Source organism: Myripristis murdjan, chromosome 7, assembly GCF_902150065.1.
Source record: "Myripristis murdjan chromosome 7, fMyrMur1.1, whole genome shotgun sequence".
NCBI lineage: Eukaryota > Metazoa > Chordata > Actinopteri > Holocentriformes > Holocentridae > Myripristis > Myripristis murdjan.
The window spans coordinates 11,059,168-11,075,336 of record NC_043986.1 but is presented as its reverse complement, the minus strand read 5'-3'; the positions used below and the strand labels follow the sequence as shown (position 1 = coordinate 11,075,336).

At 43.1% G+C, this 16,169-nt stretch overlaps 2 protein-coding genes across 2 annotated transcripts; both read left to right on the top strand.

The window, feature by feature from the left end:
- Positions 1 to 2,058: 2,058 nt before the first annotated feature.
- wnt10b (wingless-type MMTV integration site family, member 10b) lies at positions 2,059 to 4,401 on the top strand. Its single transcript, XM_030055584.1, has 4 exons — positions 2,059 to 2,132; positions 2,827 to 3,089; positions 3,315 to 3,766; positions 3,907 to 4,401. The coding sequence occupies exons 1-4, from the start codon at positions 2,059 to 2,061 to the stop codon at positions 4,399 to 4,401; spliced, it is 1,284 nt and encodes a 427-aa protein (XP_029911444.1).
- A 3,817-nt stretch (positions 4,402 to 8,218) lies between these two features.
- arf3a (ADP-ribosylation factor 3a) lies at positions 8,219 to 12,933 on the top strand. Its single transcript, XM_030055585.1, has 5 exons — positions 8,219 to 8,281; positions 9,450 to 9,631; positions 9,780 to 9,890; positions 10,272 to 10,396; positions 10,516 to 12,933. Exons 2-5 carry the CDS (start codon positions 9,484 to 9,486, stop codon positions 10,675 to 10,677), a joined length of 546 nt encoding a protein of 181 aa, XP_029911445.1. The 5' UTR covers positions 8,219 to 8,281; positions 9,450 to 9,483; the 3' UTR covers positions 10,678 to 12,933.
- The last annotated feature ends 3,236 nt before the right edge of the window (positions 12,934 to 16,169 follow it).

Genomic DNA, 16,169 nt, shown 5'->3' with positions numbered 1-16,169 from the left:
TTTTTTTTTCGAAAAGAGAGATGAAATACTGTCTCCAATCAGAAGTTTGATGAATGATGAACCAAGAAAAGAGGGGGGGCGAATAAGAATAAAAACCAGTCCAAACATCTGGCCTGCAGACCTCCCTCGACGCACATGTAGTGTAATCACAGCTTGAGCCACTTTGCGGCATCTCCATCTAACCCCAGACTAGGAGTAAATGTCCCCAAAGTTCTTCATATTGGTTCGGGGTGAATGTTTCATTATGTGACATTTATCTGCTAATTTGCATACCCCACATTAGTCACGTCATGGTTGTAGGTTAAATAATCTCTCTCTCTCTCTCTCTCTCTCTCTCTCTCTCTCTCTCTCTCTCTCTCTCTCTCTCTCTCTCTCTCTTTCTCTTTCTTTTTGTCCCTTTTCCCCCTCAGATGACAGTAAAAGGAAGTGGGCTTTTGTAGAAGGGCTTTAATGACAGCCATACTACGTTTATACTCCCGCCTTATAAAGGTGCTCAAACGGGTTTCCTGGAGCAGTCATGCGACACCGAGCAGATTAGAGCTTCAATCCGGATAAAGGGGGGCCTTTTATATACAAATCAACTTCAAATCACTTTTTAAGCCACTTAGATATACACGCCAAGGCAGAATGCTAATGCACTTTTCATTGCTCCAGCTTAGGGAATGGAAGGAGATTAGATAAAGAATTGGTGTCACTGCGCGAACCGTGTTTGAGGGGGGTTTTAACTTAATTTTATGAAAGCAGCCAACACGCATCCTCTCTATTGCAACGGCCTCCTCTTGTTTAAATGTGAGCAGAATTTATGCACATATTTTTTAATCTGTGGGATAATTATCGAAGTGTGTTGGACCTGTTGATTCAGAAAATTTAGAGGTTTCTTTTCATTTTTCTTTTTTTTTTTTTTTTTTCAATTTGGATGACCTTTTAAACACAAGCTCGGTAGTCTCATTTGTCCAGCTCATGACACATCACCCTGACTTAGCTAAGAAATATTTCGAGGCTTGAACTCATTACTGAGCAAAAAAGACTTAAGTTGAATATTTAATTAAGGTTGGTAGTTTTCAGTTGAGTCAATAAAAATGAGACACATAATGCGATGGATTTAAAAGTATTAACAGTCAGATGAAGTAACTTTTTTGGCATGACCCTGCATAACGTAACCATTCCGGTTACAATCAAGCCTAACATCCATTTTCCATGTATGAAGATGTCATGATTTGGTAAATAATCAAAAAGAGGGCCTATCACTGTAGCTATTTTATCCCTTAAACGCATGCATAGCCCAGATAATATTCCGTTCTGAAATTAAAAACTTGCCCCTCACAGAGTGAAGTTGTTTCAAGCACAACAATAAAGAACAGCCGCTCTGATTGAGGTGGGAGGAAGGGGGACCAGATGACTAAAACAGTATTGTTGGAGGGTCTGCGAGCTGAGCCGCCTGCCTGCTGCTGCCTCCCTGTCGTACAGTGGAACCAGCACATCTCCCCTCCCCCATCTCTCCTTTAAACTAACTCACCCCTTTATGAACAAAATCTTCTTTGACATTCCCCGGTCCATCTTACAAAAACGCTTCTTTCTTTTCCCTCTCCGAAAATGAAGATGCATGCTGTATAATCTACCTACGCACCAGCATAAAGCAGAAGGAATATATTCATATTGCCATATTAGTTCATATGTTTATGGTGTCTAGTATTTCAGGACCATAACTTGGACTTTTACGCGTACGGTAAGGAAAGTGTTGCCCACGCGTAAAAGTTTGGAGACGTCATTTTACGCTTGAGGAATTAGCCATGTTCCCATATAGAATCATGGTCAACTGTTGATCCCTTTTTTCATATTGGCTAATATTTTGCAAACAACCGCCTGTAGAGGCATCTCCCCTCCCCTCTTTTTCTCCCCCCTCCCGTTTACTCTCGCCCCCGAGCTCCTCAGCTCCCCGTCTTCACTCTTCGGTCGTTTGGCGGCGCATCGATAATACTCCACTCTTCTTCAATTCTTGTGGATACAGGATTTTAACACCAGTGTTTTAATGTCACGTCGGGAAAGAGCCTTATCAAAATGGAGCTATCACACAAACTCCGTTGGGACAAATTCGTGATTTTGGCAGCCGCACTAATGTCACCTGCATTAACGTAAGTGCACTTGAGAGCGCCAGGAGAGTTGATGTTACATGCTGATTCTGGCTATCAGGTTCGACAACTCAGAGTTGAGGGAAGTTTCTGGTAGAGGATTTTCCAAAAAGCTTGCACAGAGTCAGTTAAAACAAGTAAAAACACCAACTTTAACTTAAAAAAAAAAAAAAAATGTAAAACGTCCTAGACATGTCTGCCATATTTTATCCAGGTTGATTTTGCTTTAATGATGAGACGTTGCCATGAGTGTTTTAATCATGTTTAGTGATTTATCAGTCTGTGGGGAATCTGAAATGTGCCATGAGGAATTCAACATGCACCCCATAGTAATTATCTCCTCATGTATGCATGTGGCCATTTCCTTCTTTGCTGTTTTTATTTGGGACTTCTCAGCTGGGTGATCATAGAGTTTGGAATTTTATTTTCCCCTGCCTTTGGCCACATCACTGGAAACACAGTAGTAAATACATGTGCACTTGATAAACACCATTTTATGGCTAAACGTTAACAGCAAATCTCTCAGTTTTAGTCATATTTTCATATCATATCCTTTTCAAATCATTTTTAATATTATGTAGATTTTGTTGATTGTCTTAAACATCTCCTCACTGCTACACACTCCTGTTTACTTGACTAATGAGCCTCTGACCAGCTCTAGTCACCACCCCCTCACCTTCTCTCTTTCTCTCTGCAGGGTGCTGTGTAATGATATCCTTGGCCTGAAGGTGGCAGGAGATCCAGTTCTGACCCCTAACTCAGTATGCTTGAGGCTGGCAGGCCTCAGTAAGCGCCAGATGCGAATGTGTGTGCGCAGCCCCGATGTGACGGCCTCTGCTCTGCAGGGCATCCAGGTGGCCATCCATGAATGCCAGCACCAACTCCGGGACCAGCGCTGGAACTGCTCCTCACTGGAGGGCCATGGCAAGCTGCCCCACCACAGCGCCATCCTCAACAGGGGTGAGACACAGAGGCGGGGTAGTGATGGACAGATGTGACAAGAAGGTTGTGAGGAGAAGGTGAAGGCAGGAGGGAAGAGATTTTTTTGTGTACTCTGGGCACAGTAATTGAAGGATATTACCTAAAGTGTAGCATCTTTTTGCAGTTTGTTTACACTGTAATTATCATTTTCATCTCTGTAATGAACCATGATAAAGTCTTTGAGCATTTATCTCTTGCTTCCAGGTTTTCGTGAGAGTGCCTTCTCCCTGTCCCTGCTGGCTGCGGGTGTGGCTCACTCTGTGGCCTCAGCCTGCAGTATGGGCAAGCTGCGGGGGTGTGGCTGTGAGGCCAAGCGTCGCCTGGACGATGACAAGATCCGACTGAAACTCACACAGCTGCAGCTGCAGACCCTGCAGAAGGGCGGGGTAGGCATGGGCATGACACGGTCATTACCCTCCGAGTTAAGTGGTCACCATGGCGACCTGCCCACCAACCTGCGCTCTGCTCACCCCTCCACTCTGCTCAAGCCCTTACCAGATGAGTTGACCTCCATGCAGGAAACCTGGGAGTGGGGTGGCTGCAGTCATGATGCCCGTTTTGGGGACCGTTTCTCCAGGGACTGGTTAGACTCCCGCGGATCCCCAAGGGACATCCACGCTCGCATGCGGATACATAACAACCGTGTGGGACGGCAGGTCAGTAACTTTCTTGCCTTACAGTCTGTATGTTATTTGTATTCTTAAGACTGCAGCCCATCTGTTTATGGGAATACATCATCATTAGTCTCATAAGTGCACTTCTAATCCTCTTACATCCTTTTACCTCGTCTACACAGATAGTGACTGACAACATGAAGAGGAAGTGCAAATGCCACGGCACCTCAGGCAGCTGTCAGTTCAAGACCTGCTGGCATGTGTCCCCAGAGTTCCGACTTGTTGGCTCCCTTCTTAAGGACAAGTTTTTGTCAGCTGTTTTTGTCAACTCTCAGAACAAGAACAATGGGGTTTTCAACACACGAATTGGGAACAGGGTTAATGGGGGAACAGGGGGGCTTGGTCGCCGTCGAAGCATGTCTCGAGAGCTGGTTTACTTTGAGAAGTCTCCAGACTTCTGTGAACGTGACACATCCATAGACTCTCTGGGCACGCAGGGACGCATCTGTAACAAAACCAGCCACAGTATGGACAGTTGCAGCTCACTGTGCTGCGGCCGCGGACACAACATCCTGAAACAGACACGCAGCGAGCGCTGCCATTGCCGCTTCCACTGGTGCTGCTATGTGCTGTGTGAGGAGTGTCGGGTCACAGAGTGGGTCAACGTGTGCAAGTAGATTCCAGTCAGCCCAGTCCCCATTGCCTTTGCCCTTCCAGGACTGAAGAGGGCGACGCAATTGTTTTACTTTTCCATACACGCACACACACCCACTCGTTCCCATAGTTTGGGTGTTTGTTTTGCTCTTTGAGTAACTCTTTCAGAGAATCTGTTTATCCCCCGTCTGTTTTTTTAGGTCCATCATCTGGGATCTATTTTCTCTTTGTAGCTGTTGTTATTCTCAAAATGCCAAGTCAGAGATTGAAGAGGTGACTCATGTCATTTGTCTTGCCTTGGCCTGTTTAGACGCTGCCCTCTCAGTCATGAAAATGCCCAATACCCCATCCTGTCTATACCGCAAAACAAAGAACAACCGCAGGGATACAGCTCTATTTAAACTTCAGCATACTGACACATCTCATTGTACAATACATGTGTATTTTACTGTGTAAATATCTTTTTGTAAATGTATTATTATTAATATTATTATTGCCTTGGAGCCTGCCTTTTCGATCTAGTTTATGAGAGGAACATTTGAGGCCCAGGTGGCCCAGGATGGTGAATTAATGCAATGAGTCATCAAAGACTCAGCACATGTTGCCATGACATCTGATTGGGCTTTTCCAATGATCTGCGCCATTTGGATATACCGTTTGGACGCTCCACACCTGTGCTTCAGCAAATGGTATGAGAAACAACTTTCTGGGAGTCAGTCTCAAAATTATTATGCCTAGACGCTGGGTTTTTCCCAGTGGAAAAGACAATGTAAAGATTTTTTTTTTTTTTTTTTTTTTTTTTTTTTTAGCTCTTGAAAGCCCAACATGTCTAATATAATGCTTTCTCACATGGGCCAAATGCAGTTTACCTAAACCCTTAACAATAAATATACAGGGCCAGTTTTTGGAGTCAAGTTCATTGGGATCCTTATCCCTTATCCAGTCTGTTATTATAGTGACCAAGCATTCATTTAGATTTATTTATAGCATTGTAACAATCATAACCAGGAATACACTTTAAATATCTAAACAAATTGGTCACTGGTGGTCATGATTTTAGTGAAATCATATTATTATTATGACAAAAACATGCTTCCTGTTGATATCGCTGTGATGTGTGTCACTTTGCAATGAGAGCATGGCTGAATTCTTGTCATACCTGCACTTGTAGCTTTAGTACATTTGATCGGTAAGAGCACTCTTAAGATTCTTCCCACATGCAGTATATGTCAAAGTGAGAGATGGACCTGCTTTAGTCCTGAGCTGATGCTGATGTGTGTGTGCATGTGTGTTGGAGTGCATACGGGGGGTATACTGACTTGCGCTACAGTTTTGGGAGGTGGGAGTCTTTTTATGGCCACTTCATGCTGAGAGGAGGACGTTTTATGGCAGCAGGATATTGTTTCCTTAAAGTATGACTTTTATTACTGGAGAGAAGCATCCAGAGAGCAGAGAGTGGGGGTGATTATACCAGTCTTTGCTCTGTGATCCTCTGAGGGGATCATCTGTCCAGAGTTCGCAGCCAAGGAAGGGACTCACTGAATCACGTGCTGCTGGGACGCTGTGTCCCTGTTACCTGGGAGACGGACGTACACAAACAAAAACACAGGCGTATGAACACATATGCATGCATTTACATACAGACACTGGCATACAGAGATACTGGCAGATGTAGGCGCATCCACGCAGGCACACAATCAAAAACACACATGGCTAAAGAAGTGGGCATGCAACGTGAACTCCTAGGAACTTGCACTCTCACCCCAGGTACATTGCAGAGTTAGCAAAATACTACTGTCAGCGGCCGACTGGATTTACAACAGCAGCATTCCTAGATACATACGTCTTAGGTGATCCAAATTGTCTCCATGCTCAGTCAAGCCTCCTCTGCAGCAGGCTTTAATGCCAATTAAGTGATGTTTGCATGGACTTAGGCAAATATCCCTTGACTCCTAAGGAATGACTGTGCCAGTGGCTGAATCCACTGCTCTCTTTTTCCCTCTCTTTGGTATTTAGTGAGGGAATAAAAGAAAGCGGGAAAGCGACTGGTATGGAATGATAAGGGACTGGATTTCTGGTTTGCATTTCTTCATTCCTTTATCATTTCACCCTGGAGCTGCTGCGAAAGGGAATTTCCTGTCACTGTTTCTCCCATGTGTGAGACAGAGAGGTTGGTGGACAGCCCTGGATTGCTTTCTCCCCTCTGCGCTCTCTTTCTTTCTTTTTCTCTTTTTCTTTCCCGCTCTCCCCTCCATCGTTGCAGACACAGACACATGCATAGCAACACATTGACTGCCCCCCGAGTAATGACAACCAGACTGGGCTGAAATTAAAGAGAGTGAGGCAGAGAGAGGAAGTTAGGAGAGATAAAAGTTACCCGCTTTGATTGACAGGATGATTATATGTATAAAGTAAGGCGATTTAGTGTGTTTAGTTGGATATAAAGATAGGGAGATAGAACCTTGCTGTACATATAGTGGGGATGCAGATGTAAAGGACAAATGGGAGATGGAGAAGGGGGTGAATAAAGTGTACTCTGTATAAATACATGCCTCAAAACATCTGCTTCTCAACTCCCCTTTCATTTTTGATGTGGGACAGGGAAAGAAGGAGAGCGGGAGAGAAAACACAAGGAGCCAGCTACCCAGAACATCAAAGCCCCTGCCCTCAACGCGCAGGCCCTCATTAGTTCAGCTAGCAGAACCAACGAGACTTGTGATTGTGTTTGCTGGGGTGCACGCTGGCAGACACTTCAGAGGAAAGGCTCCTTTAAGTCATAACTCCCCACCCCACCTCTCCTACCGCCACCCCTACCCGCTGTAACCCCCCTGTAACCCTCTCGAAACTCCCAGCGCACACAAACACGGCAGGCTCCCCCACCATCCACTCCACCCCATAATCTGGTCTGCAGCTGCAAACATCTGCTCCCCTCTTTATTCCTCTGCCTTCACCACTGAATTGATAAACACATCTATCACAGGACCAGTGACTGACACGCAAAAGAAAGAGAGACAAATGTTGGACTCTAACTTTTTACCTATATGGCTGTATTGGGCCACGTGTCGTTCACTGACACTGGGTTATTTTTCAAGCGGTTGACGGATAGAAACATGCACCCACATTTCAGAGGTGGATTTTAAGAGGAAGGCAAAGATGAGACTGCACACATTTATTTATTCATCTGGCTCGGCTCATATAATTATTCTGTGCTGTCTTAAATAGGCCTTGTCAATTGTAAAAACCACATGTAATATGCAACACCCCCTGAAAACTCAACAACAAAGTGAATCAGTTCCCAAGGTTGGTAATCTGGTGTAGGACTGATCCAGTTTCAGTTGCGTTGCCTCCATTCAGCTCATTATCTGTGACACACACAGGGCTGGTGCCAGGAAGTATCACTTGGCATCCTATTACAGTCAGCTGGTTATTTATTCATTAAGATGATTCCTGTGTTAATTATTCAAACTTGTTTGCCTGTAGACTCTCTGTTACATTTCATATTGATTTCGTGTCTGGTCCTGTGGAACAGCATGCAACCTAGAAACATTCACAACAATATGAAAACACAATTTAACGCCTGTTTTTTCAGAAAGGTGTTATTTGTGGGAAGTCTGTATCATGTAATGAACAAATGGACACAATGTTATAAAAGCAGGTTGACATGTACAAAAAAAATAATAAAAATAATAATAATAAAAAAAAATGATTATTTAGAGATGATAAATGTCATTTCAATTGACCTCTATCACCGCTTCTGGCTTTTAATGAGTCATGAGGGATAACGCATGCGAGAGGTGTTCTTGACCATCTTACTACCGCGAGAACATGCAGTATCACAGGCACGGCTCATCGCGAGACTATCATCCAGCCCCTTTGCCTGAATCCAGCTGATACCGTTGACGGGTAAGTGTGAATGAGATGCTAATTGTGAAAAAGCCGAAAAGATGTAGACGGGTATAAAAGGTTCCTGCGGCATGGCGTCGCCGTCTTAAATCCTAGGAGCCTCCTCGGTGCATGAGCGGCTGTTAATCGACGACATCAGGCCGACTGGTGTGCTTGTCGTGACTGCATGAGAGGATTACAGCGCACAAATAGACCCGGAGAAATTCATTTGACATTCTCAAGGCGTTAATAGTGGCGCTGCGCTCGGAAAAAAAAGGAAAAAAATAGGCAACAATGTAACCGGTTTTGCGGCGCGTTTTGTGCGCGTGTTCACGTCCACCGCCTGTTTCCTAGCAGCATCAGCCGTCTCCTCTTGCATTAGAACAGATGTAACACTGATGTGTGGCCACTGCAGCTGTACGGGCTAGCTAGCAGCTGTAGTCTATGCATCTGATAGAAATGTTGATGGATGCGGAGTCAACAAGCAGCCCTCAGTAACATGCACTGAGGTATTGCATCCAAACGAGCACTGAGATGCACCATCTGCCGCACAACAGCACGTTTGTACTGCTTTGGGGAATTAATTTTATTTTGAACTGTCCTGTGAAACACCAAAAATGCACCTTAAATAGAATGGAAGATGGGAGTACAGCAGGATGGAGTTGGCCTGTAAAGCGCCAGCACCAAAAAGGGACTAAAAAAAAAAGTCAAATTTAAAGTCTCTCACCTTGGTGTTGCATGCTGTGTGCACCATAAATACGACATAGGCCAAGGCTCTATGTGTCATACCACATAAAATGCATTGATGGTCGCACTGACTTTTTAGGCAATAGCCAGCAAACAGCACTAACCATCATAAAAGGTAGTTACTGTGCACCACATGAAAGCTGATCCACATAACAGAGATCCAATATGGCAGCCCGTTTCCCCAGCGCGCTGTCAAAGTGTAAAGCAACTGCCTTTCAGTCAGGTCAGCTGCCTGCTGAGGTGTGAAGTATGCTTTTATTGGCTTTCCTCTGAGGTGGCTTCAAGCCGTAATGAGGTGTTAATGTTGAGAGTCACTTTTGAAGAGCTACCGTGTCTCGCTGCTTTTGCGGCTTTTCGACTCTGTAAATGTGGTTCACTGTTTGTCTTGGCTGCTTGGTTGCCATGTACGGAAGCTGCCCTTTTTTGATTCCCCCCGCCACAGTTCCACTGCAGTGAGCTGAGAGCTGCCGGTCATCATGGGAAACATCTTCGGCAACCTGTTAAAGAGCCTGATTGGGAAGAAGGAGATGAGGATTTTAATGGTGGGGCTCGATGCTGCAGGCAAAACCACCATCCTCTACAAGCTGAAGCTGGGGGAGATAGTCACCACCATCCCCACAATCGGTCTGTGAGGCAAAAATCATTATAGAGTCTACCCTGTAATCATCAGTGCCTTATATTTCAGAGGGAAGAGGTGTGTGACACAGTTATGATTGTTCATAAATCAGTAAAATAAGCGATTAAACCCTTGTGCTGATTTCCCTATATGCAGGTTTCAATGTCGAGACGGTGGAGTACAAGAACATCAGCTTCACGGTATGGGATGTGGGTGGCCAGGACAAGATCCGGCCCCTCTGGAGGCACTACTTCCAGAACACCCAGGGTGAGCCAAACAAAAAGCCTCCCAGCTGATACAGTAGTCAGCCATGCTGGAGTTAACAAGCTCGCTCCTGCACCACACACTCACCCCAGGCACCTGAGGGCACAGATGACTAATGCTTTCGATGAGGTCATTTGCATACAGCATCAGACAGTCTCAAATTAATGTTGTCTTAGTCATTTTGAAAGCCATGACAGTGAATAAACTTGGTTTCACAGGATACTGTTTACAGCGATGTGATGTCAGCATATTTTTAGAAAGTGGGATGAAACTGATTACAGTCTCTCTGATTCTGGCACAGTAGAGCTGATGGTTGTACTTTGGTTAACCCCTAATGGCAGTCTGTGCTGTAAACTTTTTGAGAGCATTTATCTCCTCCTGCAGGCCTGATCTTTGTGGTGGACAGTAACGACCGTGAACGAGTAAATGAAGCACGGGAGGAACTCATGAGGATGCTGGCTGAGGATGAGCTGCGGGATGCTGTTCTTCTTGTCTTCGCCAACAAACAAGTAGGCTTTTTTTTTTTTTTTTGCATCTTCCCTTCTGCATCCCCTACTTTCTGCACTTTTGCGTCTCTTCCCTTACTTACTGAGGTGCCCTGATTGACAAACCGTGTGATTTTGCACAGGATTTGCCCAACGCCATGAACGCTGCAGAGATCACAGACAAGCTGGGCCTGCACTCCCTACGTCACCGCAACTGGTACATTCAGGCCACATGTGCCACCAGTGGAGACGGTCTCTACGAGGGCCTTGACTGGCTGGCCAATCAGCTCAAGAACAAGAAGTGAAGGGTCCAACCAGTAGAGAGTGGGGAAGAGCCTGGGTGGCAGCTCCAGGTAGTGGTTATAGTTGATCCATTGTGTTTACATGGAGAGGCAGCACTGAAGAGCTCCCAGGGGGTGACTCTCAATGGCTTTCCCCCCCAACTCCTATTTTCTTTGCTTATGTTGATTCATTTCATTTGGTTGGATCTGCAGTGACTGTTTTTCATTATTTAAAAACCAATGATATAGAAGTTGACCTATGAGTTTACATTCTCTAAGCTGAGCGCATAAATATTGGGATGTAACATTATAAAGATATTGTAAAGGCATACATATTTCCCCCGATTCACAGTTTCTGTGTCCTTTTGATTTGTTCAGGAAAAGTCATATATGTAGACATGACGGCAGAGCATCCTTAACGTGACCGAACCCTCTCTCAGACACTTTAGACTTAAGGTGAACTTTAAAGAATGTTATCGGTGTACTAGTACTTTTGCTACCATTGGCACAGTGTACTATCACATTGACTAAAAACAATATGCTGGTTTTCCATCTCCCATAAACATTATTATTATTATTATTTTAAAACCTTATTCAATTTTGATTTTATTTAAAAATATAGGAAACTCAACAAAACATGACACACACTGGATTGTCTTGAACAAATTCTACTTTTGTCAGCATTTCTTTATTTATTCATATGTTTATTTATTCATACGTTTACATATTTATTTATCCTAAAAGTATTGTGCTTTCTCTATCATTATGGCTACATGCATTCATTACCAAGGCAGTCGGTGAAAAAAGAAACCTGTGTACCACTGTATATTAGTACTACCCAATCTGCATGGAGATCTCCCAATACTGGCTCACGGGCTTGCAGGAGCTTTAAACAACTGCAGGCCATTGCTGTAAATAAAGATGTGTTCTTAGTGGAGTTGCCTGGTGAAATAAGGGTTAAAAAAAATTGTCTGTGTCAGTGAGGTGTGGCAGCTGAGACGATACAGATGATAGAACAGGCATACTGTACCAGCTCTGTGGCTTAGAATTAAAAAAAAAAATGCTGCTATTGACCTACCTTGTGGAGAGTGATGCAGCACAGCATGTGATGGGCAATATTAGACAGCATATATACTTTCAATTTTTTTTAAAAATTATTATTAGAATTATTTTTGTTATTTTTGTTTGTTTTCAGCTGGTTTCTGCTGGTAGCTGCACTGTGTCTGTCAGATTAACACACATTGCTTGTCATCCTGATTTATTCATTGACATTGAGTGTTACCTGTGTTAACTCTATCTCCGTTTTACCATGTTGTGCAGTTAACTTTTTAGGTGCATTATCGTAGTACAATATGCAATGTCTGTTTTACTTGTATTTTGAATGGAGTGTTTATTTATTTTGGACCAAAAGGAACGTGTTGAGTTCAGTGTTGGTTATATTCCTTTGCTAATTGGGTCAGACAGTGTCTTCTTGAGAGTTCACAAATCAGAATTTGAAAAAAAAAAAGAAAAAAAATCAGGAGAGAGGATGATAGTAATATTGCATCATAAGGCATGTTAATACTGTAAAAGATCTGTAATAAAAGTGAATTATAATAGCCCGTTTCCTCAGACTATATTTATTACTCTAAATTACTGCTGCTGGTTGGGACAATGCTGTACTGATAAATGTTATGGATTTAGTGTAAAGTTTACCTAACAAACTTCTAATATGCAAGAGCATGCTTTTCTATGTCAACGCAACTGTATATATGTTTATGTAACAAGAAAAGTATACAATAGTATTTGCGGTCGAAATGAAATTGTTGTTGATATACCTGTAGATACTGGGGTCAGTGTGTTGGCGGATATGTGCAATTGACAACAGCTTGTGTGTGTGATGTGCCCTCTAGTTCAGTTTGGTGTGAACATTGTTTTTGTGGCCTTATATTGCCAGTGGTTCATTTCTTTTTGATAACAGTTTCTATGTAGGAATGTCTACCATTCAAATATTCCACTTATGATCTGTACTACTGACGCACTCACAGTACTGTTGTGACAAAACATCCTTCGTTTACCAATGTTGACAGAACTAATGTTGAAGGTGAAGAACGGCAAGACTACTCAACATTCCAAGTGATAATGTGTTTTCGGAAAGGAAGAGACTGCCGCTAAACTGAAGTGATCGATTAGTCATTCAAGTGGTGAAAATGAAGACAACACAAACTGGTGCAGAAGTGTTGAATGATTCAGTTATTCCTGGCACTACACTGATCAATCAATAAAAAGACCAAAACACAATTTTTGCTTGGCCTTGTACATTGTATTCCTCCACGTCATCATAAAGCTTTTAGCGGATTTCGCTCTGGCTTCTCCTGTGTCATCCTCACTTTTTAACAGATTTTTATCCAGATTTTGTATTGTATAAGTCTAATTTAGAAATCAATCTTTTGCCCACAATATAAATGAAATTCTGACTTTGTGATTGATCTTAACTTTGCTTAGCGTTTGTCATCCCAGATGCCAGCGAACGCTAAAGCAGATTAATGGCACATATTGTCAGCTGCATTATTGAAAATGTAATGATGGACAGTGGCAGGATGAAGGCAGGTCAAATTAATTCTAGCCCTTTTATAGTCTAGGCGTATATGATAGTGCATGGGTATAACCTTTCTCTTTTGGCCTTTACTAACTGCTGTCATTAAGAGAAGTTTGGCACAATCAGGTAGTTTCCCTGTGGAACTGCTGTGCTCCAGGGAGAGTCATCTTGGCCAGAATCTGTCTGAGCCAATCAGAGGTCTGTGTGGGGGAGAGTGCTGCTGTGTCTCCAGGGGTGTGACAGCAGTATGTGGGTCAGAGCTGCTCCCGGGGCCACCGGCCCCCAGGGCCCCCTGCTGGATGGCTACAATAGCGGCCCCAGGGCAGATGCCATAGCTGGGATTCCCACCCGTAACCGGGACACCTTCACCCAGGGCACAGACACACTGGCAGCAGCCCCACAATCAATTCATCAATCTCTGAAGGGAGTGGCAACTGCAAAAGGCCACAGCAGTCACCCCCACTGCTCGCCTTGGACAGGACAGGGCCACCAGGGTGACACTGAGGCGGACACGGCGGGCGACTTGTGGAACTGCCAAATTCTGAGGAAACCATGGAATCATCTGTGGCTTTAATATCTGGAAGCCAGTCGCTATGAGCTGATAACAGAGAAAGCCTCAGATCTCAGACATAGAATATGAAAAATAACTGTGGCATTGCATGGGCTTTCACTTTCATTTATTTTAAAAAAGCAAAAGTGAGAGCTTCACACTGAGTGCTGTTTATGTATCTATAAATGACTCAAATCATGACTATACATGCTATACATGCTTCACACTTCTCAACCAGTTCAAGAATAATAAAAAAAAAAAATCTTTAATCATTCTTTGCTCATGACTAGAAACTGAATCTGACACCACTGAAATGCTGACACCAGCTTGCAGGCCACCTCACAGGCCCGGCGGCTGGGCACCAATCCTCAGGCTATGTCTCCTCCTGCTGGATGGAGAAGTGCAAGTGGGAGGCATGTGTGAGCTCAGCGTGGAGGTCAAGGCTGACGCACAGAGCAAACCATGTTCACAAAGAAGAATGCATTTTTCAGGCTTTGAACACATTTACTTATTGTCTAGTTTTAGTGGTGAATATTACTTAAGAGTGATATAGCCTACTCAAACTTCCCCTTCTGTAAGAGGCCATGCAAAAAAAAAAAAAAAAAAAATTGAGTTGAAAACTGATGAAAATATGGTTTCTACAAAAGTGGGAGCCAAAAGGGATTTCCAATCAAGAGGCAAAACACTGAAAATATTCAGTCAAAAGCCTCTGATTGGAGAATAAACTCTGGAAGAAAAAAAAAAAAACTTACCCTGCGTTCCAAATCGCATACTTATACTTTTTACTTTTAGTATGTACTGCAGCTGCCCTTACAAAGTATGTAGTTTAGTATGTATTGGGACATACTAATTCTTTTTTTCCCTACTAAATAGTATGGTAGTATGGGTATTGGAACGCAGGGTCTGTCTTATTTCTAGTGGTCATCTCCACCAACCTTCAGTGTTGCCTGAGGAACACTACGAAAAATGTTGCCTTCTGCATGTAAATATTACAGCCTTGTCTTCCTTCAGCGTTTCACTGCATTTTTCCCATGTTGCACACTATATCTGCCTTGAATAAATATCACTATTTTTGCATATAAGGAGCTTCATGATTGTAAATTTTCCATTTCTCAGCAGTGTAACCTCAAATGTCTCAGTAATTACACGAACGGTATAGATAGATAGATAGATAGATAGATAGATAGATAGATAGATAGATAGATAGATAGATAGATAGATCCAGCAAACCCGGTACAGCAAATAGCCTACACAAAAAAAAAAAAAAAAAAAAAAAACGATAAATATGCTCAGTCCAAGTCCATTAGAAATGAGAAATGCACATCATATTTGTAGCTTACTGTAAAATACACCGAGCCTGTACATTACATATTAGTCTAAAGCAATTGTTTAGCCTGTAATCCTGAAAAAAAAATAGCGTGTGCGGTTGAAAAACACAATAATAAAATAAAAATAAAAGCAAAAAAGCAGATCATTGATGCAGTGGATGGATAGATGGATAATGCAGTCGATGACTGATGCAGCAGATGGATGATGCAGGCCCAATGTGAAACAATCAGGAACAAATGTGTTACACTTTTCTACGGATGCCACCACAGCTGCAGCTCTCTATGTCGCATACATTAAACGAACGACACTGTATCTGGGGAGCAACAGCCGCTTACAGCCGTCCATTAGTGAGATGCTCCCTTTTCATTTGCAGCTATATGCCCAGGAATGTTGACTGCTCTAAGGCCACAAATTAAGCATGTTCTCGGTTTGGGATCAGAAGTCACTTGACCAGCTGACAATGTGGCTATTGTGACAGGCCGCTCCATACGCATCAAAGAAGTGATTAACCAGTTGACAGGGCCGGGAGACAATACTGCTCTTGACGGGGGAACAGTGCGGCCACTCACAGCACTGGGAGTGACTGGGAGCCCTTAGCGCTACTTCCACATGCAGCAGCTGACAACATGGAACCAAAATAACTCCACATAAAGGACGATGTTACATGGTCAGCACACTGATCTTACTGTATGCTGTCAAGGAGGCAGACTGCGCCTGTTGTAAAGCAAACGGTTTCGAGCCCAAACAAATAGCCTACTTTTGAAAGATCTCCAGAATATGTCTTTTGCATTTAGTTGTTGGTGCTATAATGTGCATGGATCATCAGGACCTAATATGGGCCAGCATAAGGTAAACATGTCAAGAAACTGTTTAATTTATTTATTATTAATGTGTCATTTAGTTTTACATTTGTTTGCTGCAGTAGATATATTGTGGAGGTCTACTGTTATTTTAAACAATTTCATACCGCTGTCTTGACTACTGTTATTTTTTCCCCTGCAGATAGATTTGCTGTCTTTCTCTTTGTTTCTGCAGATTTCATCCTGCAGATAGTTTATC